General features: G+C 37.3%; 1 protein-coding gene across 3 annotated transcripts; it reads left to right on the top strand.

Moving 5' to 3' along the window:
- The first annotated feature begins 1,587 nt into the window (after window positions 1-1,587).
- On the top strand, window positions 1,588-15,853 carry LOC127417009 (transmembrane protein 116-like). 3 transcript variants are annotated; one of them, XM_051656679.1, is made up of 13 exons: window positions 1,588-1,744; window positions 1,837-1,890; window positions 2,044-2,087; window positions 4,631-4,694; window positions 5,240-5,380; window positions 9,628-9,735; window positions 10,663-10,709; window positions 11,630-11,755; window positions 11,864-11,909; window positions 12,010-12,081; window positions 14,567-14,705; window positions 14,874-14,944; window positions 15,104-15,853. In XM_051656679.1, exons 2-13 carry the CDS (start codon window positions 1,861-1,863, stop codon window positions 15,254-15,256), a joined length of 1,041 nt encoding a protein of 346 aa, XP_051512639.1. In that variant the 5' UTR covers window positions 1,588-1,744; window positions 1,837-1,860; the 3' UTR covers window positions 15,257-15,853. The 3 variants fall into 3 exon arrangements, with proteins under 3 accessions (XP_051512639.1, XP_051512638.1, XP_051512637.1); XM_051656678.1 differs by having other exon boundaries at window positions 1,825-1,890; XM_051656677.1 differs by having other exon boundaries at window positions 1,588-1,890.
- The last annotated feature ends 1,215 nt before the right edge of the window (window positions 15,854-17,068 follow it).

The following is a 17,068-nucleotide window of genomic DNA, read 5'->3' as shown; positions in this document are numbered from 1 at the left end:
AGGAATACCAGTTAAACTTTAGTAGCCTACTTTAAGGTAGATAATCAGCAATGCCAAAGCAAAGCAACAGGGGGTTAAACATGCAGAAAGAACAAGGAGAGAAAGACGTTTAGTAACACTTCATAGTCACTTTAATTAAGTCATTAACAAACATTATATGATGTTTAACAGAGTAGAAGTTCATATACAGTGGCATCAAAAAGTATCTGGACACTTAAGCCCTACTTAAAAATGTATGAAAAGATAACAAAATATCAAATCATGCAGCATTTTATTTTTATTTAAAAAGAAAGAAAGAAAGAAAGAAAGAAAGCACACGTACCCTTTAAAAACAAAAGGTTAAAAAAAATTAATAAGACAATGCATATTTAGTATTTGGACTTTTCTGGTAGTCAAACATCAGTGAAACATGTCCAGTTAATGTGATGAACTACACCTCTGGTTATAATGTGTGAAGTTTAGGGTAACTAATGTCATAAATCACCTCTGCATCAGTTGGTTAAAAAATTGCAATAATGGCTAAAATAGTGAAGTTAGTTTTGAGAAAAGGTCTTGTATGATTTGCTTGTGTCATTTGTAGATGTGTAGATTATATCTTTTTCTAATGCAATGACATTCATGCATAGTACATTCGAATACATTTCCTGTTATGCTGTTTATTTAAAATAGAAACAGTATAGGGAATATACAGCAAGGTGCCAGCCTAATACAACATATAATAAACAAGTACAAAATAAGAATGTGTTCTTATTTTTATTCATTTAATGTATTAAAATGTAAATATAACGTATTTTGCGGGGGCCCAGGGTAGCTCAGCGAGTAAAGACGCTGACTACCACCCTTGGCGTGCTGAGTGACTCCAGCCAGGTCTCCTAAGCAACCAAACTGGCCCGGTTGCTAGGGAGGGTAGAGTCACATGGGGTAACCTCCTCGTGGTCGCTGTAATGTGGTTCTCGCTCTCGGTGGGGCACGTGGTAAGTTGTGCGTGGATCGTGGAGAATAGCGTGGGCCTCCACACGCGCTACGTCTCCATGGTAACGCGCTCAACAAGTCACGTGATAAGATGTGCAGATTGATGGTCTCAGACACGGAGGCAACTGAGATTCATCCTCTGCCACCCGGATTGAGGTGAGTCACTATGCCACCATGAGGACTTAGAGCACATTGGGAATTGGGCGTTCCAAATTGGGGAGAAAAGGGGAGAAAATCCCCCCCAAAAAATAATAAAAATAAATAAATAAACGTATTTTGCAAAAATGCATTTGTCGATAATTCTTTTAAATTTATGATACACTCATTTAGTCATTTACTCATTGAATCCATCAAACTGAATTGTGTATTCTTTAACCAAATTAAATTAATAAAAACCGAAAATATTTAGTTTTTTATTTTATTAAAGATAACTCAATATATTACTCAATATCAAAGCATGAAAATAAATTTATTTATTTATTAATTTTTTTGACATTTCTTACTATTTTAACAAGAAAGCATTTTTCTTTTAAGCATTATATATTTTTAATAATGTCTTTAAATGTTATCATTAAATTATAACAAAGTGTTCCCAAGGAGCTTGTCTTCTATGTTATATCTCCATGTATACACAAAACTTGGCCATGGTCCAAGTTCTGTAATGTAAAACATCATGGTTTCTCCCACAGGGCACATAGTTATGATGAAAGCAAGCGCCAGTACAGGTGAGACTACAGACACCACATGATCAGAGCTGAGGTTCAACGTCCAGGTGAGACGAAAGCTTGCAGTCAGAGAGCTGCTGTACATGATAAAACAACACAGATCTGGCATGTAGATAACAGAATAAAGATGTTTCCTCAGCACACATATACACACACAGGCGACATGGACTCTGGTGGATCGGGGGACGAAAAGGTAATGAATCACTTTGCACACCTGAAGTACATGGAAAAAAACAACTGGTATAACAAGCCAACAACAGCATTACTTTATTCTGATACTTAGATACTTTGATTACTGTCCCACTTTTGATCTGATTAGGTTATTTCTTTTTCTTCATTTCCACAGATTACTGCTTTGTCTTGGATATACATCTCGTCTTTAAGTTTAAGGTGAGAAAAACATTCCAGTTTTAAGGAAATTTGAAATGTTCAATGCCCACATTGAATATGTATGCTTAATGAAACACATTTATAATGCATTAAAGGTGCGCCAATAAAAGAAAGGTTCTCCTTCAACACACAGTGTTAAACAAAAAGAAACTAGTGCTTACGGTTTTAAGTTATGCATTTGATAAGGAGTAACTTGCCTAACTTGCAACGTGACTCCTGCAAGATGATTTTAGGAATTTCCATTTGACATGTGAAGTCACGTTAACTCATGGCACCCTGATCCATGATCCCCTACCCAAATTCCAGACTGACCCCTTGGACAGCAATCTGCCCCATGTACTCATGCTCATTTTGAACTTGGGATAAAAGTGGGTCAGAAAGTCACAATGTTTGCAATGCAGGACTGTTTTGATATTTCTCAAAGAACTCTGTTAACGGAGTTGCTTAAATGTTAAGCAAAAAAATGTGCTTCATGTGGTAATGTCTAAATGTATTGGTATATTGGTCATCATTTACTCACCCTCATGATATCCCAGATGTGTATGACTTTCTTTCTTCACCAGCACACATTTGAAGAAAAATAGAGAAATATCTCAGCTCAGTAGGTCCTTAAAATGCAAGTGAATGGAGATTTGACTTTTGAAGCTCCAAAAAGAACAGATAGTCTGCATAAACGTCATCCATACGACTCCAGTGGTTAAATTAATGTCTTCTAAAGCATCACGATCACTTTTGGTGTGAAGAAAGATAAATATTTAAGTACTTTTTAACTACAAACCATCGCTTCCAGTAGCTTCACGAGAGCGCTGAGTTCATGTGATGTATTCATGTTACAGATGTAATCTCACGTTTTTCTCTCAGTTGAGACATCCAGGTTAAGCACACAAATGCACCATTGTGAAAAACATACAGATACAAATACAGATCTAAACCAAAACCAACAAAGCTACTGTACAGCCTTCCTGATCAAAAATGGTAACCACAAGCAAATGTTTCAGTAAATTCATTCAGCCACTCAATGTACAGACTCAGTGTAAACCCTAATATTGACTCTGAAACTGGTCTTAATTAAACATTACTTACAATGTCAAGTTTGGGCCATTTAAATAGTTGTTAATAAGAATTTATAGAGGTTTTAGGTTTTTGTAGTATTATTTATGAGGTTTTGTTGCAATTAGTTGTTTCATGTGATGTCACCATTAAGGTGATCTGTGACCCCTTTGGTCAAGTTGGACCCTGTTAAAGGAATATTTACCACAAAAATTAATTTTGACTCATCCCTCCTTTTCTTTAAAAAAAAGCAAAAATCTGTGTTACATTGAGGCACTTACAATTGAAGTAAATGGGAGACAATTTTTGAACGTTAAAATACTCACTGTTTCAAAAGTATAGCCACAAAACTTAAACAATATGTGTGTCGACATGATTTTAGTGTGATAAAATCACTAAATAACCTTGTCTGTGTAAACCTTGCCGTTATGATTTAATGTCAACGAACCCTAAAATGACTGTAAAAATGACCATTTTAACAACTTTACAGCTCATATAATACACAAGTTTTAACAGAAGAATGAATGTAAGTGCTTTTATTTAATTATAAGCTTCACATTTCTGCTTTTAAACCCTCCAAAAATTGGCCCCATTGACTTCCATTGTAAGTGCCTCAATGTAACCTCTTTTTTTAAAGAAAAGGAGGGACGAGTCGAAATTAATTTTGTGGTAATCAACATCATGCCACAAATGCTGTCGATTGAGCTGAACCCGGAATATTCCTTTAACACTATCTCAGTTCTCCTCGTGTATGTGCAACAGAAGATATACAGTATATGCATATCAGAGGAGAATTACATTTATCTAATAACTGATCTAGAATCAGTTATGACCTTCATTATATAAGCTGTGTTACTGTATGACCTAAATTTGAGTCAGTTCAGTTAAAATTCTTAAGTTGAAACAACAACATTAAAATAGCAAATCTTAAGATTTAAGTCTACTTGCCTCTAGTTGCCTTTACTTAAAAAGTTAAGTTCATTCTACAAGTTAAGTTGACATAATTACACAAGTTTTGGAGACGCCATTACACAATTCAATTGAGTCAGCTTTTTAGGGTTTTCATTGCTCCATTCAAACTATAGAGAATTTCAGCCTTAGGTCTAGTTTCTTTTGAGGACATTTTAGTTTAAAGTTTTCCCTTGACAGATCAAATATTCAAATATTTTCTATATTTACATACTGAATTGTGATTGATCTTCTTTCTTGCATTTATTTGCATTTATTTATTAACAATCTGCTGTTTTTGCACTGCAGATAAGTTGCATATGTCGTGGTTCTCTTCATTTTCACAGAGCAAAAGCCTAAAACATCAGCTTCCTCAACATTTTCTATTATTTTGCTGTCTTAAAAACACTCAAATTTGCTTCAGGAAATAGATATCTGGTTTATTATATAGGTCTTTTTCTAAATCTGCAGTGTTATTATTCTAGACACATTCGTAGTGGATTATCTGATATTAATGCTTGGATGACTTTTTCTTTCTGTTGCAGTTTGATTGGTAGCTGTTCTGTCATGGTCGTGTCTATCATAAAGAGAAGACATCTCAATGAACAGGTGAGTCACTCACTGAGTAACAGAGAGATGAAAGAGATTTGGAGAGAGAAAATCATTGCCATCGTACTTGAAATCGGTGTATGTGAATATGCAAAATTGAAATTTGATGAAGGTCTAAACAGGCACATAAAAATCCCACTTGAGTTCCAGCTGATTTGGGGATTCCAATAGAAACACATCATTTTGAACGGTCTAACGGCTGCACATTCCCAGATCTACATTCCCCAGGTGAATCACACGCAGACCAAATATGTTCTGCACTATTGTTGCAAAAGTCAACAGTGAGGGTCAATATTAGCTCATAGTGTGCCAGTGTACACACACACAGGCTATGAGTGAAAACTAAACCTTCTGATTACATCACAGCTTACAACTCTCTCCTTTAGAACAAGGTTTTTCCAGATAAGTTCATCACTTCATAAATATTGCTTCAGCAGTCTCATTGAATCTGGCCTCCTCATTCGCAAATATGCAGTACGTTCCCTTTAATGCTTCATTGGACAACTTGTGCTAAAGGTACTGAAAGTTATGTTTTTGTGTTGTAGGCTAAACCTCTTCTCCAGCTGGCCCTGGCAGATTTCCTGGCTTCACTTGTTTTGATGGGGACCGTCTTAATTAACTTCCTATCCTATGAAAATTTGCCAAGAAGTGAATGGTTCTGCAATAATGGATTGCCTTTATCTTTGGTGAGAAAACACTGACAGAGAAACACACATCAAACTACTAAGGACACTTAGTACCACAAAATTATGGTTCAACTAAATTCTGATTGGATGAGCCATGTTCAAACCTGTTGGAAAATGCTTGTAAAACACACACCTGTGCATGCAAACTCTCTATATTAATGCCTCTACATTGCTTGACAACTGTAAACAGCTGATAATTAGTCTAATGAACAATATTACTAGGCAGAAAAATAGCATAGTCCTAATGATAAATGTAACAATTTATTGAACATTAGTGTCTTTTATCATGCTGCTGTACACTGTAAAGAGTGGCAACAACTTTTACCCGATCCAACCCTTAAAATGTATTTTGTTGGTGTCACCTAATGTATTCGGGTTGATTCAGTGGTGTTAAATTACTGTATATGTCTGACTTGAATCAAACCAGTTTATTTAGATGTTACTTACCACATAATGCACATTTATGAGGTTTTACATATTGCACATTTAAGAAGGTTCTTTCTCTTTGGTTCAATTACTGTAACACAGACTCTCGAGGTTTCTTGCTTCAGAGAATTTCCTGTAGGGCTTTCCAATCAGTAGAACACCTTATAGAACAGGTTCTGATGCATTTGCTGATTAACATCATTGCCCTTATGTAACAAATTCCTTGAGTAGATGAGAAATGCACTGTCATCCTCAGAGTGAGAAGTTGGTGTTGAGTTACAGATCGAGCATTTATACAGTCTTTTCCTTTATTACTGTGTGCAGCTATAAAACGATTGAAAGGAGTCATAAATGCGTATACAGAAAAACTTGAGTCATGTACCTCCCTATAAAACACTCATTTGACAGAGCTGACTTAGTGGTACAGTACGAACAGAAGTTTATTACTTACATAGAATGAAAGAGGTCGGCAAACTAAGTAAGGGAAGTATTTATTAATAGGGTACAATGGGGCTACAGGCACCCCTGTGGTAAAAGGAACTTTTGATTTAATTTGTTCCCAAAACACTACTGTAAATAGCAACAAAAACTACCACAGGACTGTCTTAAATACCTGTTTGTCACTGTGCACTGCTAACATGTTCCTGATCCACGAGGTCATCGCGTGCAGTGTCTAAACGTTGATTTTTAGGTAGTCTGATCTAATATTTATTAACTTTTAAATTGTTGTAAATTTACGTAGCTAATGAGAATCCCTGAAAAGATCACATCAAAATACTTATTTTTCATTTTCAGTTTTGCACAGGCTGATTAAATCAAAAGTTTTTCAAGAACTGTCCAATAAGTGAAAGGAGAGCCCCCTTTTACAGGGGCTAAAACTGTACAGACAAATGTTCAAAGTGGGCTCACATTGACTGATACGATCACAACTGAGATTCATTTGTTTATAGAATACTTGTGTTATAGTGAGTACTTTTACTGAATACTTGGGGCCCTATTTGAAGAGCACTAGAGCTAAGCACAGATGGTTTGGCGAATTTGTTTGAGGAATGCGCTAATGGGGTGGGTCAAGTGCAATTTAATTCAGAGGTTCTTCTCTGGTAACTGCACCGTCTGCATCCTATTATGTAGTATTATTATTATATTATAGTGTAGTATATATTATATAAAGTATTACATATTCCCTGTCAAGCACCAGTGATATAAACAAAGACGGCACATTCATAAGGAGTTGGTATTGTAAATGGACTGTATGCAATGAATTAGAAGAATAGAAATATGGACTTATGTTCTTTTGAGTATTAACTGCGCCTTGTTGAATGTCAGGTATATTCCTATGACAGTGACACGCTCCTTTTATATGCATGGAAAACATGATACTTGTCAGGATTTGGATTTACGCTCAGTTCTGATTGTGGGTAACATACAGTACACCCACAGTTTGCGTGCATGCACCCAGAGATAGTGCAAACACTATTGCACATAGAATTAGCGCTCTCACGAAAACTGGATAAGACGTAGCGCACAGACGTTGCACGTTGCACACTCACAAAAATAGAGCCCTTGATGTCAAAGGTGATTTAAATTAACAGGAAACAATGCAACATTTTTTGAAGTGGTTATTTTGAATATCTTAATGTATCATAATCTTGAGGTCTTCAAAGTAATTGCATAAGTTGACACATTTTTCCCTATAACTATTGCCCCCATATCTACTATATCAACCACTCTGGGGGCCTTTTACTCCAAGCATGGGTCATATCCCAAGGATATATAAGCGGCTGCTTTCCTCACACCCTTGATGATTCTTCCGGCATCCCTCCTCCTCCCCATCTCCACCTTTATATTTCATAACGCCTATACCAATTATTTAAAAACTGTCTTTCTATTTCTTGCTTTAGTCAGATCGTCCAGAGGGTGGATCTCAGAGCTTAACCCCAGTCCTGTGCTCGAGCCGGCCGTTATGGACAGCACACAAAATACGTTTACCTTTAAGGGATAGTTCACCCAAAAATGAAAATTCTCTCATCATTTACTCACCCTCATGATATCCCAGACGTGTATGACATACTATCTCAGCTCAGTAGGTCCTTAAAATGCAATTGGACTGTGATCAGACTATTGAAGCTCCAAAAATCACAGATAGTCAGCATAAACGTCACATAAAAGCGGCACGATCGTTTTGGTGCGAAAAAGATAAATATTTTAATACGTTTTTAACTCTAAATCATGCTTCCGGTCAGAAGTGGTACGCACGTGTGACCTAATTGCATTGGCATTTGAAACACACGAGAACTGACGCAAGTGCATTCAAAAAAGTCATTGCCCTTACTTAATTGAATTTGAGAAAGTTTTTACAAGCAATTTAATCTATTTCATTTAATTGAGCCAACATAATTTTGTTGGATTAGGTCAAATCAATGCAATATAGTTGGTTTAACGCAACTTTATTATATTCATCTAACTTAATTTTTTTATGTTGGTCCAACTTAATTTTATTGATTCACTAAGGTTTATTTAATTAATTGTCTTATGTTTGTCCAAAAAAAATGTAATCGTTAGTATATGCCAGGTGAGCAACTGTACGGTCGGTTTAATACAGGGGCGGACAGGCCATCGGGAGAACCGGGACTTTTCCCTGTAGGCCGGCCACGAAAACGGGCTGAACTGGGCCGCCGAGTTATGCAGAACAGGCCACAAAATGGTGCAACGATATGCCAAAGGGGGAAGCAATATGCAGAAAAGGACAGCAATCCCCCACCTCCCCCCACGGGCCAGTTTCTATGTCAAATCCCGGGCCGATTTCTCTTCCCAGTTCGCCCCTGGTTTGATAGCAACTGCTTAAAGAGCTAAACAGCATTCAAATCAAATCAAACATCACTTAAAAGTGTAAGTCCATCCTCAACCAAAGTACAAGCACCAGTTTTCACCACAATGGTTACCCCCCCCCCAAACTCCAGCCAAACAAAAACAGAACAGTAAACATGAACAAAACTCATTTTGCCCAAAAATGCATAAAATAACACTTAGTTTCAACATTTGTTCACACCATCCAGTCCCCTGTAAAGCATGCTGGGAAATGGAAATCTCATAGCCAGTTTAATCAGTGCTACAAAAAATATTAATGTAGACCTTACTCAAATGGATTAAGTAAACGCGAATATGTCACACGAGAGACCTCGTGAACTCCACCTCTCGTGCAGCTGACCAGAAGCATTGGATTATAATTAAAAAGTACATAGATATTTATATTTTTTGCACCAAAAGTGATCATGTCACTTTAGAAGACATTAATTTAACTGCTGGAGTCGTACCGATGACGTTTATACTGACTGTCTGTGATTTTTGGAGCTTCAAAAGTCTGATTTGGCATTTTAAGGACCTTCTGAGCTGAGATATTTTTCTATTTTTCTTAAATGTGTTCTGGTGAAGAAAGTAAGTCATACACACCTGGGATATCATTAAGTAAGTGTTAATAATGAGATGATTTTTATTTTTGGGAGAACTATCCCTTTAATGCGCTCCAGAACCAGTGAACTCGTGAAACAGTATGAAAGGAGTTCACATGTATGATGATGGGCGCTTGTTGACTGCTTTTCCATGGCTATATCCAGCCCAACTCATCAACTACAAATCAGTTTAAACTAATTTCAAGTATTTAAGCATAAACCTTAAAATCAACAGGTCTTTAGGATCATGAGAAACATACAGTATATTCAGTCAAGTGTGTCCAAACTTTTGACAGATTTTCTTTTGTCGTGGCAGTTTGATCTCATCATTGTAAAGTTCTGTAAGCATTAACTTTCTCTCTCTTTTTCTAGACATTCTACTGCGTCTCTTTTCTGCTTGTCATCATTTACGCCTGTGAGTCAGCACATGCGTTTCAAGTTTGGAGGGAAAAAGCAGAGGAGGAGGGGTTTGAAAACCAGGTGAGCAGGGTTGAGAGGGACACTCTCACACTTTCTGTCACATGTTTCAAAAATCAAACCAATGTCACTGCTATTGCCTAATATGACAGTAATGAACATCTGCTGACACGTCAGTTTGACGGAGCCTGCAAGCTTCAGCCAATGAAATCTGGGATCAGTCAGGCTGTGCAACATTCCTCCCTTATTTTTCTTTCTTCAGTGACATTCACATACAGTTAACTCTTTGCAGTGTGTTTCTGATTCATGCATTATGATTTATTGTAGTTCATGAAGTGGCAGTTTTACTATTTTTCTGGCATTGTGCGGCTTGTTAAGGAGAGGTGTATGTACTAAAGTGTCAGAAATGAATGGGGCTTGGGGCAAAAATGGCACAGAAAGTGACAAAAATGCCCCCAAAATTCACATTGTGGACACAGAAAAAATGCCCCCATAATTTTCTATTCTGCATTCATATTATTGCATGGAACATAAGATATTACTCAGAGAATTATGCAAATAAATGCATTAAATTGAAGTATTTGACTTTTTATATATATATATAATTAGAAAACATGTGCTCTTGTAAAGGTAAAAAACCCCTTAAAATAAAATCCAGAATACTGACACTGGTCTACTTTTACTTTAGAGATAGGCATTGTGATTTTTGGTTGGTTGGCTGACGATAACACAGGTGGAAATAATCCTACACGCCCCAATTTATTCCTATATCCTACATTGGGACCCAAATCATACATAGGGACCAGAATATCAAAGAGACTTAGAGGTGGGTTCCTTTGAGTAGGAAGCACCCAGAACACCTTAGCAACCGCATAGCAACACGTTAAAAAGCCCCTAGAATTTGTGGCATTTTCTTCAGAAAATAACAATTATTTGTAGCTATACAGTGTAATTCTAATGTACTCATTTTTACTCCATCCATTTCCACAGATAATACGCAGAAGGAAGAGGTTTTGTCTCTTCTATATTATTGTGTGGTGAGTAGTTCAGCTTCTTAGCTTTCATAAATGCAATATACAGAAATGGAATATGAGTTCCGGATCACACTATTTGTTAATGTGAGAAAATAACAGTACTTTTTGCATTACATTGATTGCAATGTCTATGGGTCATTGACGAAGTTGCCCGAGGTGATACAAATTTGAAATGTTTAAAGTTTTTAGAAATCTAATCTTTGTGTCCATGTTGGTTTTACAATAGTAAAAAACACTTATAGCATTTTCTAAAAAAATTAAATGCATAAAATGATTTAATGACTTTAAAAATGTCATGTGGTGTAAGTAAAAGGCATTAAAATACTTTCCTTGCACGCTGAATACATGAGATTGTACACAACTTAATCATTAATTTCATATAAGTTTTCAAACATATTTTTCAAGGTGAAAAATATTTTTACAAATATCATGAATTTTTGAGTCATGAATATCAAAAAGTTTTCTCAGGGTTTTTCCATATGACCTGAACAAAATGTGTTCTTTTCATAAAAACCTCAAAAGATTTTTTTTATTTTTTTACTTCACACAAAAAAAAAAAAAAAAAAAAAAAAAAAAAATGGGATATTTATTTATTTATTTATTTATTTATTTGCCACATGCTTTGTTTTGTTGGAAAAACTTTTTTTAAACATTATTTATATTTTAAAATAAAATTGTAAAATAAAAAAATAAAAAATATTATTTTGCACTACTTATGCCAACATTTATTTTTTCAAGAATTTCAGCTTTTAATAAGACTTTGATTTTTGTTTACTGTCTCTAAACCGTTACACCACATTAAATGGTTTACTTTAAGCCCCAGACAAAATATCAAAATGACTTTGAACTCCGTAGTTGAAAACATGTTCATCATAGTAGATGTGCATTCAATTAATTGTTTTGTGTGAACTGTATTTCTACAGGCTTGTTCCAATTATTGGATTCATCATCTATGTAAAAACTGTCAAACTTATGCAAGCTACTCTCATGCCAGCATACAATCCCAATGCACACAGCAGAGGATGGCCCACTGCCAGGTCCTGCAACAGGTGAGAATACGCATCTGTAAGTGAGTGTGTGTGTGTGTGTGTGTGTGTGTGTGTGTGTGTGTGTTTATGTGTGTTATTTTACTAAGCCCCTGTCTGTTTCCTTTTCAGCTGCATTCTTTTCCTGCATATGACAAATGACACCTGCACAACTGTGGTGAGCAATGTACAGACACTACAGGGCACAAATAAACTCTGTACAGTTGTGATAATTCAACCCTGAAGCTATTACCATCATCCTATCTTTTGTCCAATAGGATGCAGATCACGCCGAGTTCATTAGAGTTTTCACTCTCAGCAGTGTGCTGATCGTCATCATCAGCTGCACAGTGAGTACACAAACGTAACTAACAACACCTTTAAAGTCAACCTAGTCTCATAGAATGAACGTTTCTATAACTAAATATACTAAATATTCGCAAACTGACTTTTACGAGCCGCATTCTATGTTTTGCCGCAGTTTCCTGGTGAAATGAACACTAGAGGCGCAACAATAACTGTGCGTTTTATTCACTTTCACACAAATCACAGATACAACAGCTGATTGTAACTTTATAAACTCGTATTTGTTGCACTATTACTCACACACTGCTATGTTATGGTTAAGAAACATTTAACGCATCATTTGTAAAATGACACATTTTAACGCTTGTATTACAGATTCACCTACATTTACACACTTATTTCTATGTGATTAGCTTGTACGGTATCTCGCCTGACAGAGCGCTGGACTTTAGATTCGGAAGAACGTGGTTCACACGTTAGATGGAAGTGTCATAGAAGCGACATGAAATGACATACACTATGTTGCCAAAAGTATTCGCTCATCTGCCTTTAGATGCATATGAACTATAACAGCTTCAACTCTTCTGGGAAGGCTTTCCACAAGGTTTAGGAGTGTGTTTATGGGAATTTTTGACCATTCTTCCAGAAGCGCATTTGTGAGGTCAGACACTGATGTTGGACGAGAAGGCCTGGCTCGCAGTCTTCGCTCTAATTCATCCCAAAGGTGCTCTATCGGGTTGAGGTCAGGACTCTGTGCAGGCCAGTCAAGTTCTTCCACACCAAACTCGCTCATCCATGTCTTTATGGACCTTGCTTTGTGCACTGGTGCGCAGTCATGTTGGAACAGGAAGGGGCCATCCCCAAACTGTTCCCACAAAGTTGGGAGCATGGAATTGTCCAAAATCTCTTGGTATGCTGAAGCATTCAGAGTTCCTTTCACTGGAACTAAGGGGCCAAGCCCAGCTCCTGAAAAACAACCCCACACCATAATCCCCCCTCCACCAAACTTCACAGTTGGCACAATGCAGTCAGACAAGTACCGTTCTCCTGGCAACCGCCAAACCCAGACTCGTCCATCAGATTGCCAGATGGAGAAGCGTGATTCGTCACTCCAGAGAACGCGTCTCCACTGCTCTAGAGTCCAGTGGTGGCGTGCTTTACACCACTGCATCCGACGCTTTGCATTGCACTTGGTGATGTATGGCTTGCATGCAGCTGCTCGGCCATGGAAACCCATTCCATGAAGCTCTCTACGCACTGTTCTTGAGCTAATCTGAAGGCCACATGAACTTTGGAGGTCTGTAGCGATTGACTCTGCAGAAAGTTGGCGACCTCTGCGCACTATGCGCCTCAGCATCCGCTGACCCCGCTCTGTCATTTTATGTGGCCTACCACTTCGTGGCTGAGTTGCTGTCATTCCCAATCACTTCCACTTTGTTATAATACCACTGACAGTTGACTGTGGAATATTTAGTAGCGAGGAAATTTCACGACTGGACTTGTTGCACAGGTGGCATCCTATCACAGTACCATGCTGGAATTCACTGAGCTCCTGAGAGCGGCCCATTCTTTCACAAATGTTTGTAGAAGCAGTCTGCATGCCTAGGTGCTTCATTTTATACACCTGTGGCCATGGGAGTGATTGGAACACCTGAATTCAATTATTTGGATGGGTGAGCGAATACTTTTGGCAATATAGTGTAGCTGCTTCAGAAATTGTGCTATTCATGGTGCATTTGCTTTTAGGACACTATCAGATAGGTTGAAGTTTTAGGTTAGGGAGGTACGTTTTACTCATTTAAACCTCCATCTAATATTCACCTTAAAAACCTCATCTGATTACAACATAATTTTACTCGCTTTTGGCGCCCCCCACTGGACATTTCACTGAGAAACTGCAGCGAAACGTGCAATGAAGCATGTAATTATGTTTTGCAAAAGTGTTGCCACGGTCACGTAATGTTAATGAGATCAGTCTGGTTGAAGTTCTTTTTAACTTGACACGGGGTCTAAAAAACGTGGTGCTCATGCGCAAGATGCTGAAAGCACAGCGAGGTGCGAAGCAACGGTCAAAGACGTCCATCTAGTGCTTGTTTACATAGGAATACAATTGGAAAAACATCGCGGTCCTGTTTTCTGTATTGAGTGAGCGGTCCAAACAAATCAGACTGAATCGAAAATGTAAAGTTTTGCTAACCGTTTGGCCAATTCACTGAAAAAGAACCGACTCAAAAGAATGATTCATTCACGAATCGGCATTGCTAGTTCTGATTCCAGACAGCCGATGGAAATATGGGATGACTGCTGAAATATAAAGAAAATGTTTCTAGAAAGCGTCACAATACTTTCTGAACTGAATCTATTGTTTTATCAATTTAAACCTAACAAACTTCTGTTTTAATTCTCTTAAAGTTTTGCTATCTTTCTTTAAAAAAATACATGCTACTTGGTTTGATATTTATCTAATGCATAGACATTTTAAGTGTGGTGTTAGTGTACAAATTCTGTTGAAATTCTCTTTCACCGCAGGTGGTGTACTGTAAGTTAGAGAGCAGTTATAGACATTATGAGAACGCAAGCATGTTCACAATGTCTCAGAAACATCCAGGTGGTATTTGGTCGTCAGCTCGATACATGATCCTTGTTATCATCTTCTGCTGGGCACCAGGTCAGTACAATAAAAACACACACAGCGGCGTGCATCTTTACTGTCCACACATAAACACAGAAGCTTAAAGTCACAAAAGAACTTGTTCCAATCCATTTATGTCATTCCCTAATGTGCATAACAATGTTTGAAATGCTGATTTCTCTTTTCCTTCTTCTTTTTTACCAGCTCTTCTTCTGATCTGTCTCTCATTCACTTCACCCAGAATAAAAAATCTCTTCCCTCTGTATGTCATACAGGTAAAACATGTTTGATTAACCGATATCAGCTGATATAGATTAAGGATTAAACACACAGTATTTGTGAAAGTTTACTGTTTACTTGATTTTTCAAGTGTTATGAAATGGATATTATTCACATACTTATTAATTGTGTGGAATATATCGGCTGCTGTACAGGCGCTGTCAGTGTCACTGCAGGGTTTCATGAACAGTATTGTGTATGCATGGAGACGACGTAATTTCAGAGACGCTGTGCTGGGAGAGCGTGTGCCGCTCATGGAGTATTCTAACAGAGCCTTCTTCGAACAGTCATTAAATGAGCCATCATGAAATCGACCATGAAGTGTGTGTGTGTGTGTGTGTGTGTGTGTGTGTGAGATCATATATGTGTGTGTGTGTGTGTGTGTGTGTGTGTGTGTGTGTGTGTGTGTGAGATCATATATGTGTGTGTGTGTGTGTGTGTGTGTGTGTGTGTTTGCAACCACGAAGATTCAAACCGTTGCAAAATTCTGAGAGATAGAAATTTGCCTTGTATGAAATTTGTTTTGTTAGTATTATTTATATTTTTTTTTATGTTGTAATAGTGATACCTCTTGACAGAAAAGTACATGTGTTATTGTCTGTATAGTATAAACATTATAAACCATACTTGAAATGTATAGAATAGTCAAATCTGAACGAGACTTAAATTATTATTCGATTTTTTTCTTTACATTTTTAAACTGATTTTATATGGAAATATTGTATTTCTGATGTACACATTTAACTGCAGTTCTGTGCAAATAAACGGTTGCATCGTAAGATTTTGCTCTTTCATCACATACCTCACAATGATTAAGCAAGAAATGTCATGTTGTTAGTCAGTAGCAGTTCTAGCTTGTATGGCGCCTTGGGCGAAACCTGCTTCAGCACACCTCCAAAGTTGTTGACCAGGGGTGGGAGGGTGGGTGTGATTGTATGGCGCCTTGTGCGAAACCCACTTCAACACGCCCCCAAAATTGTTGACCGGGGGGGGGAGTTGTCTGTGTGGGTGCATCGTGCACGCCCCCCACAAGATGCCACCCTGGGCAACTGCCCATGTCGCCCATGCCTAAATCTGCCACTGTTGTTAGTAAAACAGTTAGTCTCAGACTGTCATGCCAAAGGGAAATAATTCTGTGTGAGCCCATAAAGATTTTCAGTACATAACAGTCTAGTACAGTATGTGCTTAACATTATAGCTGGAAGTCGCAGTGAGTAATCATTATGTCACATTATATAGTCTAGAAAGTCCACGACATGCATGTTTCACTATAAGTCAATAATTTTATTTTGTACTGATTTTTAATTCTGTCATTCGCAATGCTTCATTTGAGTAGTTCATTCGAGCATAAAATAAATTATACAGTCTTGTACCTTTGTCTTTTTTTGACTTTCATATACTTATTTTGCTTTAAATCAAAGTTTGTAATATTATGATCCATCACAGAGCTGATTGGTTTGGTTTATGGCTTACAACTATCTAATGAAGAAACCCCTATGGAGAAAATGAATGTGTTTGCTCTGTTAAGGTCATATTTACATAATGAAGGACTGCACTTAAAAGTTTTGGCAGTCACTGTAATGCATGTATGTGAGTCATTATTTGAACAATTATTGAGGTCAACTTCTTGTAGATTATTCTGAATGTATAACATTTATTCATAAAAACTAGTATCTAAAGGAAGTATCTTGATGGGATAGTCCCAGTTTCCTGGAATGCATGGGTTTGCCTGACTCGAAAAGTAACATTTATCACTGATACATTGAGCAAATAAAACTGACCTAATTTTGTCACATCAGTCTGACGTAGCAATAATCTATACACCTTGTTATAATTTAGTTATTTATTGCTTTGATACCAGGGATTGCAGTACTGGTAACCTAGCTACAATACAATAACTGATTAGTGTGTGCATACTGATAGTAGGCAGTATCATTTTTGCCTGGTGTGTGACAAATTCACTTTTGAGGGACCCGAGCCCATCTTGGGACTGAATATCATAGAGACTTGCAGTACGGTGTGCTCTTTTTAAGTTGGTCCAGTCAACAACCACTTACCAACCACCCAGAACACCCTAGCAACTATCTATCAATGCCCTAGCAGCCACCCAGAACTGCCTA

The sequence above is a fragment of the Myxocyprinus asiaticus genome, chromosome 26 (assembly GCF_019703515.2).
Source record: "Myxocyprinus asiaticus isolate MX2 ecotype Aquarium Trade chromosome 26, UBuf_Myxa_2, whole genome shotgun sequence".
Classification (NCBI taxonomy): Eukaryota; Metazoa; Chordata; class Actinopteri; order Cypriniformes; family Catostomidae; genus Myxocyprinus; species Myxocyprinus asiaticus.
Note: the sequence above shows the minus strand (reverse complement) of the source record. Positions and strands in the feature narration are given on the sequence as shown.